This window comes from Schistocerca serialis, chromosome 7 (assembly GCF_023864345.2).
Source record: "Schistocerca serialis cubense isolate TAMUIC-IGC-003099 chromosome 7, iqSchSeri2.2, whole genome shotgun sequence".
Classification (NCBI taxonomy): Eukaryota; Metazoa; Arthropoda; class Insecta; order Orthoptera; family Acrididae; genus Schistocerca; species Schistocerca serialis.
In genome coordinates this window covers 563,226,810-563,242,201 of record NC_064644.1, presented here as the reverse complement: position 1 = coordinate 563,242,201, position 15,392 = coordinate 563,226,810, and the positions used below count along the sequence as shown (strand labels likewise).

Sequence of the window (15,392 nt, the reverse complement as noted above, 5' to 3'; positions counted from 1 at the left end):
AATGACCTCAATTATTTGTTGGATATATTCCAATCCCTGTCTTTCTCAACAGTTTTTACAGTCTGCAGTTCCCTCTAGTACCATGCAAGTTATTCCTTGATGTAACAACACATGTCTTATCATTCCTCACTGTTCTTTCTGTCAATGTCTTCCACATGTTCCTTTCCTCACTGATTCTGCAGAGAACCTCATCATTTCTTATCTTATCAGGCCATATGATTTTCAACACCTTTCAATAGCATCACATGTCAAATGATTCAGCTCTCTTCTTTTTCATTTTTACCATTGACCATATTTCACTACCATACAATTCTGTGCTCCAAATGTGCATTCTCAGAAATTTCGTCCTCAAATTAAGATTGATATTTGATTCTACCAGACTTCTTTTGGGTAGCAGTGTTGTCTTTGCCTGCATAGTCTTCTTTTTATGTACTCCTTGCTTTATCTGTTAGATGTCATTTTGCTGCCAAGGTAGCAGAATTCTTTTGCTTTGTCTACTTCGTGGCCCCCAATTTTGATGTTCATGTTTCTACAGCTTCTCGTTACTTGTGTCTTTCTTTGGTTTGCTCTCAATCCAGAGTGTGTGCTCATTAAACTGTTCATGCCATTCAATATGTCCTGCATTTCTTCCTTGCTTTCATTGAGGATACAATGCATCAGTGAAACATTTCATTTATATCCTTTCATTCAAACAATGTAAAAGCCAGGATGGAATGTAGCAATATTATGAAAAGGAAAGTTGCTACTCACCATATACTGGAGATACTGAGTTACAGATAGACACAACAAAAAGCCTGTCACAAATAAAGCTGTCAGTCAGTAAGGCCTTTGTCAAAAGTAGACAACAGGCACACATACACACTCATGCAAACACAACTCGCACACACATACATGACCATGACTGCTGTCTCAGGCAACTGAGGCCCCACTGCGAGCAGCAGCACCAGTGCATGATGGGAGAGGTGACTGGGTGGGGGTGTAGCAGAAAAGGAGATAAGTAAAAAGACTGGTGTGATCATGGAATGAGGGCTGTGTAGTGATGGAATGGGAACAGGGAAGGGGATGGGTGGGTAAGGACAATGACTAATGTCTTTCATTCTAAATTTTAAATCAAACAATGGAAACTCCAGGCAGGAAGTCAATAAAGTATGAAAAGATGGATTGCTACTTACTGTAAAGTAGACACATCAAGCTGCAGACAGACACAGTTAACAAACACTCACATATAGCTTTCAGCCACAGCCCTCATCAGTAAAAAGAGACAAGTGTGCGTGTAGACACACACACACACACACACACACACACACACACACACACACGACTGCCAACTCCAACATCTCGGGTCAGAATTCAACATTATGTGGGATGCAAGCAGAAATCTGGAGGGGGTGGGGAAGGGGAAGGGATAGCAGTGCACTGGTGGGGAGAGAGATGAACACTTCTGGTGGAGTGTGCAGGGACAAGACAGCCAACAGGTGCAGTGTCAGGAGGTTGTAAGGTTGTGGGCCAGGGAGGTGGGGAAAAAAGAACAAAACAGAAAGAGTAGCAAGGAAAGATGAGTGGATGCATTGGCAGAGGGCTGCATATAAACAGGGTGGGAGGAGATGATAGGACAAAGGCGGTAGAAACTGTTGGGTGGAGGGTGTGGGGACAATATGTTACTGTAAGTTGAAGCCAGGATAATTACAGGAGTGGAGAATGTGTTGTAAGAATCTGCACAGTTCAGAAAAACTGGCGGTGGAGGGAAGGATCCAGATGGCTTGGTTAGTGAAGCAGCCATTGAAATCAAGTGTGTTATGTTCAGAGGCATGTTGTGCCACAGGATGGTCTACTTTGGTCTTGGTCACAGTTTGGTGATGGCCTTTCATCTTGGTAGACAGCTGTTCGGTAACCATACCAAAATAAAAAGCTGTGCAACGATTACGGCAGAGTTGGTAAGTGACATGGCAGCTTTCACAGGTGGCCTGGCCCATGATGGGGTAGGATAAACCTGTGACAGGACTGGAATAGGAAGTGCAGGGTGGGTGGATTGGGCAGGTTTTACACCTGGGTATTCCACAGAGATACGATCCTTGTGGCAAGGGGTTGGGCATGGGAGTGACATAGGGATGGACTAAGAAGTTGTGGAGGTTGTGTGGGTGATGGAACACAACTTTAGGAGGTGTGAGAAGTATACTGGATATGACATCCCTGTTTTCAGGGCACAATGGTAGGTAATCAAAGCCCTTGCGAAAGACGTGGTGATACTGGGTGATGAAGGGGACACGCCTTTGTGGCTGGTTTTTTGGGGTGGTGGGAGGATTGCGGATGTGAGAGGAAATGGCACTGGAGATCTGTTTGTGGATTAGGCCTGGGGGATAGTGCCTGTGCGTGTGTTGTTATTGGACCCTGAATTTCCATTGTTTGATTTTATTCCAGTAAATAGCTTTTCTTTGTCTCCTTTATGTAATGGGAATCAGGCCAAACATAGTAGCAGATTATATGACTACAGTGAGTTTGAAGTTCATCATGAGCTGAAAGTATTAACATTATGCCCGAAAGAAAAGACATATTAAATAATGGAAAATCCTGGATGCAATAATGATAATTTTATTAAAGGGATAGATTGCTACTCACTATATGAAGAGTGTGTTGAGTCACAGACAGGCACAACAAAATGAGTGCTATACATTGAAGCTTTTGGCCAAAGGCCTTCTTCTAACGTAGAAAACACAAACACCTTCACGCAAGTGCATCTGACACACTTGTGACCACTCTTGGTCATTGGTGTTCATGTGTGTGAGAATCATGCTTGTGTAAATGTGTTTGTGTTTTCTACTTTAGAAGAAGGCCTTTTAGCCGAAACCTTAAACATATAGCAGTATTTCTGTTGTGTCTGTCTGTGAGTCAACATTTTCTCTGTATGGTGAGTAGCAATCTGTCCTTTTCATAGTATTATAGAAAAGAATATTTATTACCTACTGCTGAAGCTGGAGAAATTGGTGCAAGTCTTGCAGACATTAAGGTGTAAACTCAGATTTGTAGCTATTGTGAAAGCAGTTCTTAATGGGTAAAGTAGCCTTAAAGGAAATATAAACAGTGTGTGTAGGTGCTGAAGATATGGAAAATTAATGTGGATAGAATACAGGAAATATATGTACAAAATAAGTTGTAAGAAGTTAACAATGGACTAGTATCTGTGGTTGGAATACATCTTTTAGATGCTGAATCATGGTTACAACTACCGTTACTTCTGATTCCTTTCCTACACCTATTATCCCTCCTGATCTACAGTTTAATTTTTATCTGCCTCTTTCTTCCAATGAAAGAACAACGCAAAAGGTTCAGCACAGTTTTGTCTTCTTTTTTTCATCTGCATGTCTGTTGACTGTAATGACTCTTTTTTTCAGTATGCAGTACAGATGTGTTGGTGTTAATGGGTACAATAAACTGAATTTGTAAAACAAGTAAGCTGGACTTTTAAGTTGTACAGTTTTTTGTTATCTGTGCTTCATTTTGATACACTTACCTGTTTATTTCTAGTAATCTGTGTTGGCACTGAGAATAATGGGTGTACAAGTGACATTTTTATTTTTGGTGGTCTCAGTTGTGAGATCACAGGCAAAAGTTGGTAATGGAGAAGCTGCCTCAGCCTGGACATCCAAACTTGATACAGAGATACCAGCTTATTGTAATGTGCCACCAAAACAAGACTGGAACATAGTATCATATTCTGACAAGCATGGGGACATGGTGCCATCTTTGGACCCAAGTGCAATCTCACTTGACAAACTGTTTCACGTCTCATCGTAAGTAAACTGAAAATAAGTATTATTCTAAGTGGAAAAAATGTCATTCTCTGTAGACTACAATTGCTTTACCATTATGACTTTTCTTGCATGGTGTACTAATTTTTAAAGGTGTCCTCCATTGTGCTCCTTTCTTCCCTGCATTAGTGTAAGCTGCTTCCCCTGTCCACACCTATACGTTCCACGTCTAATATGCTTTTACAGATCTTAAATTCCTTTTCTTGCCTCACCCTGTCCAAACTCCTCTCACATATCCCCACCACCCACCATTGGCAAGACAACTGCTTACTCAATTTTGGCCACAGCATAAGAATGGTTAGTCTGTCTGTCTCCCTCTCCCTCCCCATCCCCCTCCCCCTCCCCCTCCCCCTCCCCCTCGCCCTCGCCCTCGCCCTCGCCCTCGCCCTCGCCCTCGCCCTCGCCCTCGCCCTCGCCCTCGCCCTCGCCCTCGCCCTCGCCCTCGCCCTCGCCCTCGCCCTCGCCCTCGCCCTCGCCCTCGCCCTCGCCCTCGCCCTCGCCCTCGCCCTCGCCCTCGCCCTCGCCCTCGCCCTCGCCCTCGCCCTCGCCCTCGCCCTCGCCCTCGCCCTCGCCCTCGCCCTCGCCCTCGCCCTCGCCCTCGCCCTCGCCCTCGCCCTCGCCCTCGCCCTCGCCCTCGCCCTCGCCCTCGCCCTCGCCCTCGCCCTCGCCCTCGCCCTCGCCCTCGCCCTCGCCCTCGCCCTCGCCCTCGCCCTCGCCCTCGCCCTCGCCCTCGCCCTCGCCCTCGCCCTCGCCCTCGCCCTCGCCCTCGCCCTCGCCCTCGCCCTCGCCCTCGCCCTCGCCCTCGCCCTCGCCCTCGCCCTCGCCCTCGCCCTCGCCCTCGCCCTCGCCCTCGCCCTCGCCCTCGCCCTCGCCCTCGCCCTCGCCCTCGCCCTCGCCCTCGCCCTCGCCCTCGCCCTCGCCCTCGCCCTCGCCCTCGCCCTCGCCCTCGCCCTCGCCCTCGCCCTCGCCCTCGCCCTCGCCCTCGCCCTCGCCCTCGCCCTCGCCCTCGCCCTCGCCCTCGCCCTCGCCCTCGCCCTCGCCCTCGCCCTCGCCCTCGCCCTCGCCCTCGCCCTCGCCCTCGCCCTCGCCCTCGCCCTCGCCCTCGCCCTCGCCCTCGCCCTCGCCCTCGCCCTCGCCCTCGCCCTCGCCCTCGCCCTCGCCCTCGCCCTCGCCCTCGCCCTCGCCCTCGCCCTCGCCCTCGCCCTCGCCCTCGCCCTCGCCCTCGCCCTCGCCCTCGCCCTCGCCCTCGCCCTCGCCCTCGCCCTCGCCCTCGCCCTCGCCCTCGCCCTCGCCCTCGCCCTCGCCCTCGCCCTCGCCCTCGCCCTCGCCCTCGCCCTCGCCCTCGCCCTCGCCCTCGCCCTCGCCCTCGCCCTCGCCCTCGCCCTCGCCCTCGCCCTCGCCCTCGCCCTCGCCCTCGCCCTCGCCCTCGCCCTCGCCCTCGCCCTCGCCCTCGCCCTCGCCCTCGCCCTCGCCCTCGCCCTCGCCCTCGCCCTCGCCCTCGCCCTCGCCCTCGCCCTCGCCCTCGCCCTCGCCCTCGCCCTCGCCCTCGCCCTCGCCCTCGCCCTCGCCCTCGCCCTCGCCCTCGCCCTCGCCCTCGCCCTCGCCCTCGCCCTCGCCCTCGCCCTCGCCCTCGCCCTCGCCCTCGCCCTCGCCCTCGCCCTCGCCCTCGCCCTCGCCCTCGCCCTCGCCCTCGCCCTCGCCCTCGCCCTCGCCCTCGCCCTCGCCCTCGCCCTCGCCCTCGCCCTCGCCCTCGCCCTCGCCCTCGCCCTCGCCCTCGCCCTCGCCCTCGCCCTCGCCCTCGCCCTCGCCCTCGCCCTCGCCCTCGCCCCCGCCCCCGCCCCCGCCCCCGCCCCCGCCCCCGCCCCCGCCCCCGCCCCCGCCCCCGCCCCCGCACCCGCCCACGCCCCCGCACCCGCCCACGCCCCCGCCCACGCCCCCGCCCCCGCCCCCGCCCCCGCCCCCGCCCCCGCCCCCGCCCCCGCCCCCGCCCCCGCCCCCGCCCCCGCCCCCGCCCCCGCCCCCGCCCCCGCCCCCGCCCCCGCCCCGCCCCGCCCCCGCCCCCGCCCCCGCCCCCGCACCCGCCCACGCCCCCGCACCCGCCCACGCCCCCGCACCCGCCCACGCCCCCGCCCACGCCCCCGCCCCCGCCCACGCCCCCGCCCCCGCCCCCGCCCCCGCCCCCGCCCCGCCCCCGCCCCGCCCCCGCCCCCGCCCCCGCCCCCGCCCTGTCCCCCCGCCCCCCGCCCCCGCCCCCGCCGCCCATCAACGGTGCAGTTACCTCTTACAGATCTCCATGCAGCGTGGGAGCAATGCCGATTTCTGCAAATGCTTGTTGGACAACCTACCACTGCCAGGACAACGATTTGCCAGGCTGCAATCTGTGCAGTACCACGCGGATTCCTGCCACGTGGCCGGAACTGCTTTGTTCACAGGTCAACCTCCTCAGCATCCGACCATGCCCGCACCTGCCTTGGTTCAGCATCAGTACATACCTTCCTGCTTCGATACCTCGGCCTGCAACAGGAACAGTAGCTTGTTAGCTGTGCCTGACCTCAACCTCCGTCCCACTGCTATGCCTCAGTGTTTTGTGCCATGACATTCACCTCATCTGCACACCGTTTTGAGTGGAGTGACTATGAACAGTGAACATTCACACATTCCGTCCGACATTTGACATCATTTTCCGCATTGCGCTTCTGGACAGCCCGCACCTCCGCAGCCTTCCTGAAATGCAGGTGGCTCCAGCTCTGATCGTACATCGAGCTTTCCGCTGACTAACACGTGTTTCCAAACTTTGAACTTTTTCTCACCTGTTGCCCCCGCGCTGACTACAGTCGAGCTTCTGCCACCGTTCTTGGCACATCTCGGTGCCTCATCCATGTTGGTCTTCCGTGATGCATCAATCCCAACACACCCGCAACGTGTTGAGCTTGTGCAACCGCAATCGACACATTACGGTGCCTCTACCGGGTTGGCCTGCCGCGCAACGACGGATCGCGCTCAACCTCAACACGTCACCTTCATGCTGCCACCCAACCAACCCTCGTTGCCACATCCCCTGCATGCACACTCTCCTGGAATACTGCAACAGCAACAGTTCACGTCCGGCAGTGCCCCGATGAATTCAACTCAACCTGTTCTTCTGAACATTCTACAACGCTTACCGATGCTGCTGCTGTTTAATCCTGACAGGGCAACAACCTAGTTCAGAATTGTAGATGAAGTGTTCGACCATTACAAACTCGATGAGTCAACCAGATTTCTGTGCCTTATCACCCACCTGCACGACCAGGAGGACTTGATTGCTGACCTGGTTGATGACCCAGACTCAGCTCCCGATACACTCTAGTCAAAAAGACAGTTCTACATTGGCTTGCACGCTCAACTGAGGCAGCAATATGGCAAGTGCTCCACGTCGAGCAACTAGGCAATGACAAACCTTCCCAGCTGTGGAGACGGCTACATGCCTGGTCAGTGCCGATCTACTCTCTGACACAGCTCTCCTCACCATCTGGTCAGATAAACTATCTCCTCACATCTGCTTTGCTTCGGCTCAGAGGTCTCCTGAACCTGTCGAGCAATGAATTACAATTGTTGACAAACTACATGATGCATCACTGCTCTATTTTGCCAGCCACTGCCTACCTGGAAAGTCTCAGGTTCAGGCTCTTCGTCCCGTGGCCGGACGCGGCCGAGGCCACACTGTACCCACTGTTCCGCTCACTCCGGGAAGCAGTAAACAAGCAGCTGGGCGTCACCAGCTCCGCCCACAGTCACACGCCCTCCTGCAACTGAACCTGCTGCGGCCACCAAACCTCAGCCACCACCTCTGGCAACGAACTTTCCGCGGGAAATGGAACCGCACTACCCATACTGTTACTTCCACAAACGGTTTGGTGTGGCTGCACGGAGCTGCAGACCACCCTGCTGCTTCCTTAACACCAATCGGTGGTAGGTCTGGATGTCACCTCCTGTGTACAACATGACAGGCACCCCCCAGTGCTCCATTTTATCTGGGAACAAATGGATAATTACTGACGACTTTATATTAAAGACATTTCGTCAGGATAGTTTTTCTTAGTGGACACAGGCACTGATGTTTCTCTGCTGCCTAAGTCCTTAGTGTCATTGAACATCCGCCCTCATCATACTTTACTGCAAGCTGTGAATTCAACTAAACTGCAATGCTCGGGTTCAACCTCCCACGTTGTCTCACTCTCCGCAAACTGCAAACTCGAGTGAACTTTTTTACTGTGCGATATTGAGGAACCACAAATATTCACTGGACCTAATGCAAAACACCGTGTTTCATCACCTGTCCAAGACTCACTTCCCCTGTGCTCCGTCGAGCAAACCCCCCCGTGACACATCGGTCCGGGCTCATCTCATCCATACTTGCTTGTCTCTGTCGATGACGTTACAAGAAACAATCCACAAGTGCCTTGTCGAGCTTGAAAACGTTGCTTGCCTATGGAATGAAAACTTTGAGCTCTCCCTCTGGCTCCACGAAACTCATCTCCAGCTCTCCGACGCAGCAGAGGAATTACAGACACCGCAGCAAGGTCAGTAAGTGTGCTGAATCTGTGTGTAATCCCAGAAATCGAGACACTGTGTGCTTACCTCCCGCTACCCCTCACAACTGTGTACTGCCAGTTCCACATGGCCACACACCCCCGCCTAACACGGCAGCATTTGACACTCGGCCAGACACGAGAGCGCATGCGCAACGAGCGTCACATGTTCCCGAACTGACAGCTCCTACCTCTCCCCTTGTGGACAACACCTCAAACTATACAACTTAGGGTCCTGCACGCCGCTGTGCGACCGCCACTGACAACACAAACAGTGCACTTGCGTCTAGCGCTTCACCCGCGACCGTGCTGCCATAGGCCACGCCCTCGTACAATGGACTCACTAACAGCTCACGAGCTCTACCGAGCTCACCCGACCACGGTGCCACTGCTTCAGGCTGGCAGCCATCTTGTCGCGTTGACTCCTGGGACACTTTGCCGCCTCAGCTCCCGTCGGATCCGCTGAGTGGCTCCGAACACCACGAGCACGCCTCGCCCGCCCTGCCCGCCACGCATTGTAAACAAACCACCTCCCGTGCTGCCGGCAGCATTTCCGTCATCACCAACGGCACGGTTCACAAACTTCACCTCGTGCCAGGACCCCCGATCTCCAGTAAACCACGTCGATAGTTCAAATGGCTCTGAGCACTATGGGACTTAACATCTGTGGTCATCAGTCCCCTAGAACGTAGAACTACTTAAACCTAACTAACCTGAGGACAGCACACAACACCCAGTCATCACGAGGCAGAGAAAATCCCTGACCCCGCCAGGAATCGAACCCGGGAACCCGGGCGTGGGAAGCGAGAACGCTACCGCTCGACCACGAGCTGCGGACAAGCCACGTCGACTTTGTCCCAAGCACCAGTAGCTGGTCTACGCCCATTCATATGACACTCAAGAAAGATGGGTCCTGGCACATGTGCGGTGACTACTGTCGACTAAACGCACGAACAATTATGGACACAACCCCATACCCAACATTGCCGACTTTACCAGTTCCCTCGCAGGTGCGACCACGTTCTCTGTCATTGATTGCAAACGGGCCTACCACCAGATCCCCATGGCACCTGAAGACATCAAGAAGACAGCAATCACCACACCAATCAGGTTATTTCAGTTTCGATTCATGCCCTTTGGTCTGAAAAACGCAACCCAGACCTGGCAATGCTTTATCAACGAAGTGCTATTCGACACAAAATTCTGCTTTGCATATCTCGATGACATTCTTGTGTTCAGCTCCTCCATCGAGGACAACATTTGACATGTGCAAACTGTGATGAACACTTGCAGCAGGAGGTATCGAGACCAACCAGGACAAATTGCAGCTACATCAACCCATTGTTACTGTTCTTGGTTTTCGGATCTCTGCCGACGGCATTTCACCGCCCCCTGATAAAGTATAAACAATACTAAACCTACCAAGACCTGCATCATTCAAAGGGCTCCGGTGCTTTCTGGGCAGTTAATTATTATCGCTGACATCTACCTCGGGCTGCGGAGATTCAGGCTCCACTGACGGATGCCTTGGTAGGCACCCACACTTCTGGATCTCGGCCCGTTCCATGGACCCCTGCTATGACTGACTCTTTCACCACCCTCAAGAATCTTCTTGCCGAGGCCTGCACCATCACGCATCCTCATCTCAATGTGCAGCTTTTCATCACCACAGACATGAGCGATACTGCCATCGGCACTGTCCTTAGCCAGACTATCGATGGCCAGACTTCGCCTCTGCAGTCCTTCTCGCGCAAGCTCACCAAGGCACAACAGAAATGTTACGCGTTTGACAGGGAGTCGCTCGCGGTCTACGAAGTGATCAAGCATTTTAAGACTGACGTAGAGGGATGCCCTTTCTATGTTTTAACAGACCACAAACCCCTGGCTGGGGCCATTACAAACCCGCCAGCGGACCCGCCTCCTCGCCGCTTCAGATACATCATATCTCAGTTCACCACCAATGTCAGACACATAAAGGGTGCTGACAATATAGTTGCTGATTTCCTTTCACGAGTCACACCGTCTATTCGCTGTTAGACCTCTCTGAACTGCCTAACCTCCAACCTGCCGACGAGGACACACAAAACCTGATTTCAGACTCTACCTCTTCACTACACTTCATCCGCACCACCTTCCCTGGCATTTCTGGTGAGATCTTGTGCGACGACAGTACGGGCATGCTCCATTGAGCTGTCTTCAATGCATTGCATAATTTAGCCCACCCTGGTGTTCGTGCATCCTCCGGCCTCATAGCAGAGCGCTTTGTGCGGAGAAATGTCAACAAGGAGTGCCAGCAATGGGCATGCTCCTGCATCGCGTGCCAACGATGCAAAATACACAAGCACACTTCAGCCCCCCTTGGTGCCTTTTCCATGCCTCCTGGGCGTTTTCAGTACATTCATATTGATATTGTCGGCCCTCTACCCCCTTCTAATGGCTCTCGTTATGTTCTCTCGTCTATTGACTGAACAACTCGCTGGGTCGAAGCTGTCCCCCTCCCCAATATTACAACAGAAACTGTTGCTTGAGCTTTCGTCGAGTCATAGGTATCACGTTTCGGATGTCCAGCTATCATCACGACTGACCAGGGCAGACAATTTGAGTCGGCCCTGCTCAACAGGATTTGTAACATTTGCAGCATCTGGCGAATCCATACCATAGCATATCACCCATAAAGTAACGGGCTAGTTGAGCGCTGGCACTGCACTTTCAAGGCGGCTCTTCGATGCCACAACTCCCTTTGGATGGAGGCTCTTCCCCTTGTTTTTGATCTATAAGGGAGACCTCAAAGACACAATAGCTGAGTTCGTATACGGCCAGAACATTGCTCTCCCTGGTGAACTCGTGAGCCCTACTGCTTCTCTCCCTCAGTCTGACTTACCTTCCTTCATGGACCGCGTCAGATGCCACTTCATCAACCTCCACATCACTCCGCCACCAGCCATTGCTGCCCTAAGGTTCACGTCCTGAAATCTCTGGACAATTGTGAGTATGTCATGCTCCGAGATGACACTGTCCGTGCTCCCCTCCAACCTCCTTATACCGGCCTGTACCGAGTTCTCTGGCGCTCAGCCAACACCTATGACATCCAGATGAAAGATTCAGCTGTCACAGTCTCTATCAACAGAATTACGCCTGCTCATATCTAGCCTTCTTCTACCCTCCTTCAGGCCGCAACCACGCCACTCATTGTCGTGGCTCATGACGCTCCAACCACTCCCTCCAGGTCGGACTTACACACTCACTCAAGTGACTTCCAGCTCCAATCGTTGAGCTCTTCTCCAACCTCACCCCCTACTCCGGTCTCACGCACTCCATCGAGTGACCCCATGCTCCCCACGTTGAGCTTACCTATGATCACACCCTCGCCACTGGGCCCTACGATGGTCCCTTCGACCTCTCACCCATAGCCTGCCTCTCCCTGTCGAGGTTTCTCACCCCCCCCCCCCCCCCCCCCCCCCATCTTGAATGTGCCCTTGCTCGAGGTGTTTGTGCCTGTTCCCCTGGACATTATCCACAACATCTCTATAATACTATGCGATGATACACTGTTTGTTGTGTGTTTCCCTTCATCTGGTGCTCATGACACAACCTCCACCATTCCCCTCTCACCCAATGTCGACCTGGACATGCTTCGTGTGTTCGCCACGCCCACCGGAGACCTAATCGTCATCGCTCCGTTCCTCTTGCAAGCTGCCGGCCCACCTGTCGCTGCATGACCAGTGCGCCCAGTACGATGCCCGGTGTGCTTCAGCGACTTCCAGGTTCAGTGGCCGAGCCTTCCTTCATGTCATCTACTGACACAGCTACCCGACGACACTGTCGAGCTGACCGTTGTCTGGCACCTGGGGACCACCCCTGCCGACGCCTTGGTCACCTCCCCCCCCCCTCCCCACCCTCCCTGCCCAGCCTCTCAAGAGTACTCCGTAGTGTGTGTGTGTGTGTGGGGGGGGGGTTTCCTATGTGGCGCCAATGAGGTCGACACCAGCATCGATATAAGTTTTTCTCTAAACTCCGAGCATCGTCTTTGGATGCTAAACTAGGATTATCTTTGCTTTCTTCCACCATAGCTAGTTCTTTGTAAGCCTTGCTTGTGTAAAGAGGTGAATAAATGAACTACTGTTAATAAGGTGTTGTTTGGTATAACTGACCCGAACATCCACCTCAGTGTCTTCCTTGCATTTTCACAGGTCCTTGTCAATAAAATTAGTGCTGATAAAAAAATCTTCTACCAATAGTAACAAAAGATAGAAACATTGTTTATAAAGGAAGAAAAATCACTTTGGTGCAGATTGATCTCATAAGTGGAACATCAATAAGATGGTAGCTAGAGTTTAAGAAACTAACTGCCAGGCATGATGGGAATTTTTTTCATATTAGCCTTAGTGATTTTTAGATCAGTATTCTGATAATATTTCAGGTGATACATGCCTAGGAAATAATGATAAGGTGCTGAAATGGCTTCGTTTACAAAAGGCTCATGTGTACATTCAACCAAGAAAATTATGTATTCTTTTTATAAGAGTTTCTCTCCCTATGTAATAACTGAAATTGACCTTGAAAGATGTGTAGTTTGAATTTGAAAACAGCCATGGTTACCCATCTTGTATTACTTACATTCCTAATATTCCAAATGGTATTCTATTCTTCTGAATGCCACCAGATAACTCAAAAGTTAAAGTAGTAATCTAACTGTTGTTTCCTAGTGGTGAGGTAGTGTTCAAGAAATCCAACACTAGAGCAGACATCATGAGGCACTTGACTGCTGTTAGCCATGTAAACGTTTTATGAGTTTTGTTCAGTTTTCCCTTAAGCTTTTGAAAATAGTCATGCCTGGGCCAGAAGTTGCCCTATAAGTGAATCAAAATTGTTTCAAAATGTTAGTTCAAAAGTACAATAATGGCCTTGGATGTGCTAAATATCACAATTAAATGTTTTTCTTAGAACTGTGCAGGCATCATTTAACTAATCTGTGTCTCTTTCTGTCATGAATTTTGTCAGTTGTAGATTACTTCTGCATTATGTGTAAACACATGGTTTACTCTCCTCCGAATAATGTTGTGGTTATATGGTCTCACAGAAATTGCTCCTTGTCTTAATGTGCTACTGTTATTCCCAGTTTGTTAATGTGTTCATCACCTGTGATTACTGGAAGGATCTTTCCATTACAGTAATTTCTTGGCATTAATAAAGGTTAACTTATAAATTTTTTGCGTGTCTCATTTTTCTAAAAAAGATTTCCAGTACTTAGGAAATAAGTATGACTTACTAACAGATCTTTTGTCATTACTGTGTAAAGCCCATTTCTATCACTGATACTTCACCTAACAGCAACTTGAGGCAGACTGGGAGTAAAAAGTTGTGAAAAGTGCCTTGATTTAAAAAATGGAAATTTGCATCAGTTGCTTATTTTTTCATGCTTAGCACAATGCATTTCAAGAATTTGTTCTTATTTTCAGGTGTATTTGTGTGCATTAATATTTTATGTGATGTTTCCATGTGTGATTTCCTGTTTGTCATGTGTCTTTTTGAGGTTACAGTGCCATCAGAAAATTGGACAAATGAATCTTGGAATGTTTTTTATGCTAATGTTAGAGATAGTATTTTTGTTTTCTACTTACAAATATTGTGCCTCCTCCATTACAAAGAATCTTACACATACAAGCAAATCATCACTTACACTATTTGTTTTTGTAATGAAAATGTACTACAGAGATTTTATGGCAGTATTGTTCCAGAAAGAGTTGTGTATAGTCAGAGGTGTTACGTTTTCTGAGGATTACATTAGAAACATAAAGTTGTCAATTATAAAATTTATTTTACTGTGCTATTGAGTTTTCAATTATGTTCTTATCGTGTTGTGGATGTTGAGTAAGGTCTACTGTGTAGTGCACATATTTATGGGAATTACTACAGTTATCATATGCAGGAGAAACAGTGGAAAAATTAACCGATTTGCTATCTAGTTTGTTATTGAGAATTTTTGTTGTATCTTTTGTGGTGTACAAAAATTTTGGTTCCTCCATTAAATCCATTGCCTATTACTTTTGGAAATGGTGTCTTAAGATTTTGTTCTATCTTTTTGAATGGTTTTTTTATCTTGCTGTTGCTGATTTTGTAAATTGGTTGTCTGTATAACATTTGATTTTCCAGTGCAGTCCACCTGCTTAGCTGAGTGGTAATGTGCTTGCCTACCATGCAGCGGGCCCAAGTTTGATTCCTGGCTGGGTTGGGGATTTTCTCCACCCATGTAATGAGTTTTGTCTCATCATCATCATCACATCATCACTGATGCACAAATCACCCAATGTGGTGTCTCCTGATATAAGACTTGCACCCAGTGGCCAAACTTCCCGAACAGGTCCTCCCACCCAGCAATGCCACACGATCATTTCATTTTATTTTCTGTCCAGTGTATCTAATTTGAAAGTTAAATCATTGATGACACAGGCACAGGGTTTCCAAAAACATCAAGTATGATGAATAAAACAAAGTACTTGCCTTGTTGGAACTATTCCTGCAGCAATTGATTTTTGCTGAACATTGGCTGATAATATTTATGTGGTGTCACCAGCATCACTGCTCTCATTGCTTGATGTTGATCTAATTGCTTGATGTTGAATCATTCATTTTTGCTGCATCTCATGCAGGGCAAAATGTTGTTACATAGTGATAAGTGCAAAAGATGGAGGCCCGCTATTCTTTTTGGGGTTAGAACATTAGGAAACTGTTATATTCTTCTTTTCTCATTGTGCTCCAAAACACATATATTCTATGTCTGCAGTTCTAGTCAATTTTTCAGTAAACTTTTCCATTTGTCATAGAATATGAATAACTTATCACTGTCATGGTCAGCTCTTCTAGTAGGAATTCGAACATTTTTAGGAAAAAATGGAATCTTTTTGAAACACTAAAAGAAAAATGTTGCCCATTCCTCTGTTGTAAACTAAATTGTACAAAAAAAGTTAAAGCTGTTTGATTTCAGGGTAGTTTGGAAACATATCCTACAAAGAGA

The 15,392-nt window shown here is 50.5% G+C and overlaps 1 protein-coding gene across 7 annotated transcripts in view; it reads left to right on the top strand.

Moving 5' to 3' along the window:
* The window catches only part of LOC126412822 (carboxypeptidase N subunit 2-like), a 185,146-nt gene that overhangs the window by 50,631 nt on the left and 119,123 nt on the right, over window positions 1–15,392 (top strand). For all 7 annotated transcript variants that reach the window (XM_050082639.1, XM_050082636.1, XM_050082637.1 and 4 more), the window contains one exon: window positions 3,523–3,788. In XM_050082639.1, coding sequence (XP_049938596.1) covers window positions 3,547–3,788 — 242 coding nt within the window. In that variant the 5' untranslated portion in view covers window positions 3,523–3,546. The remainder of the gene's footprint in view (window positions 1–3,522; window positions 3,789–15,392) is intronic.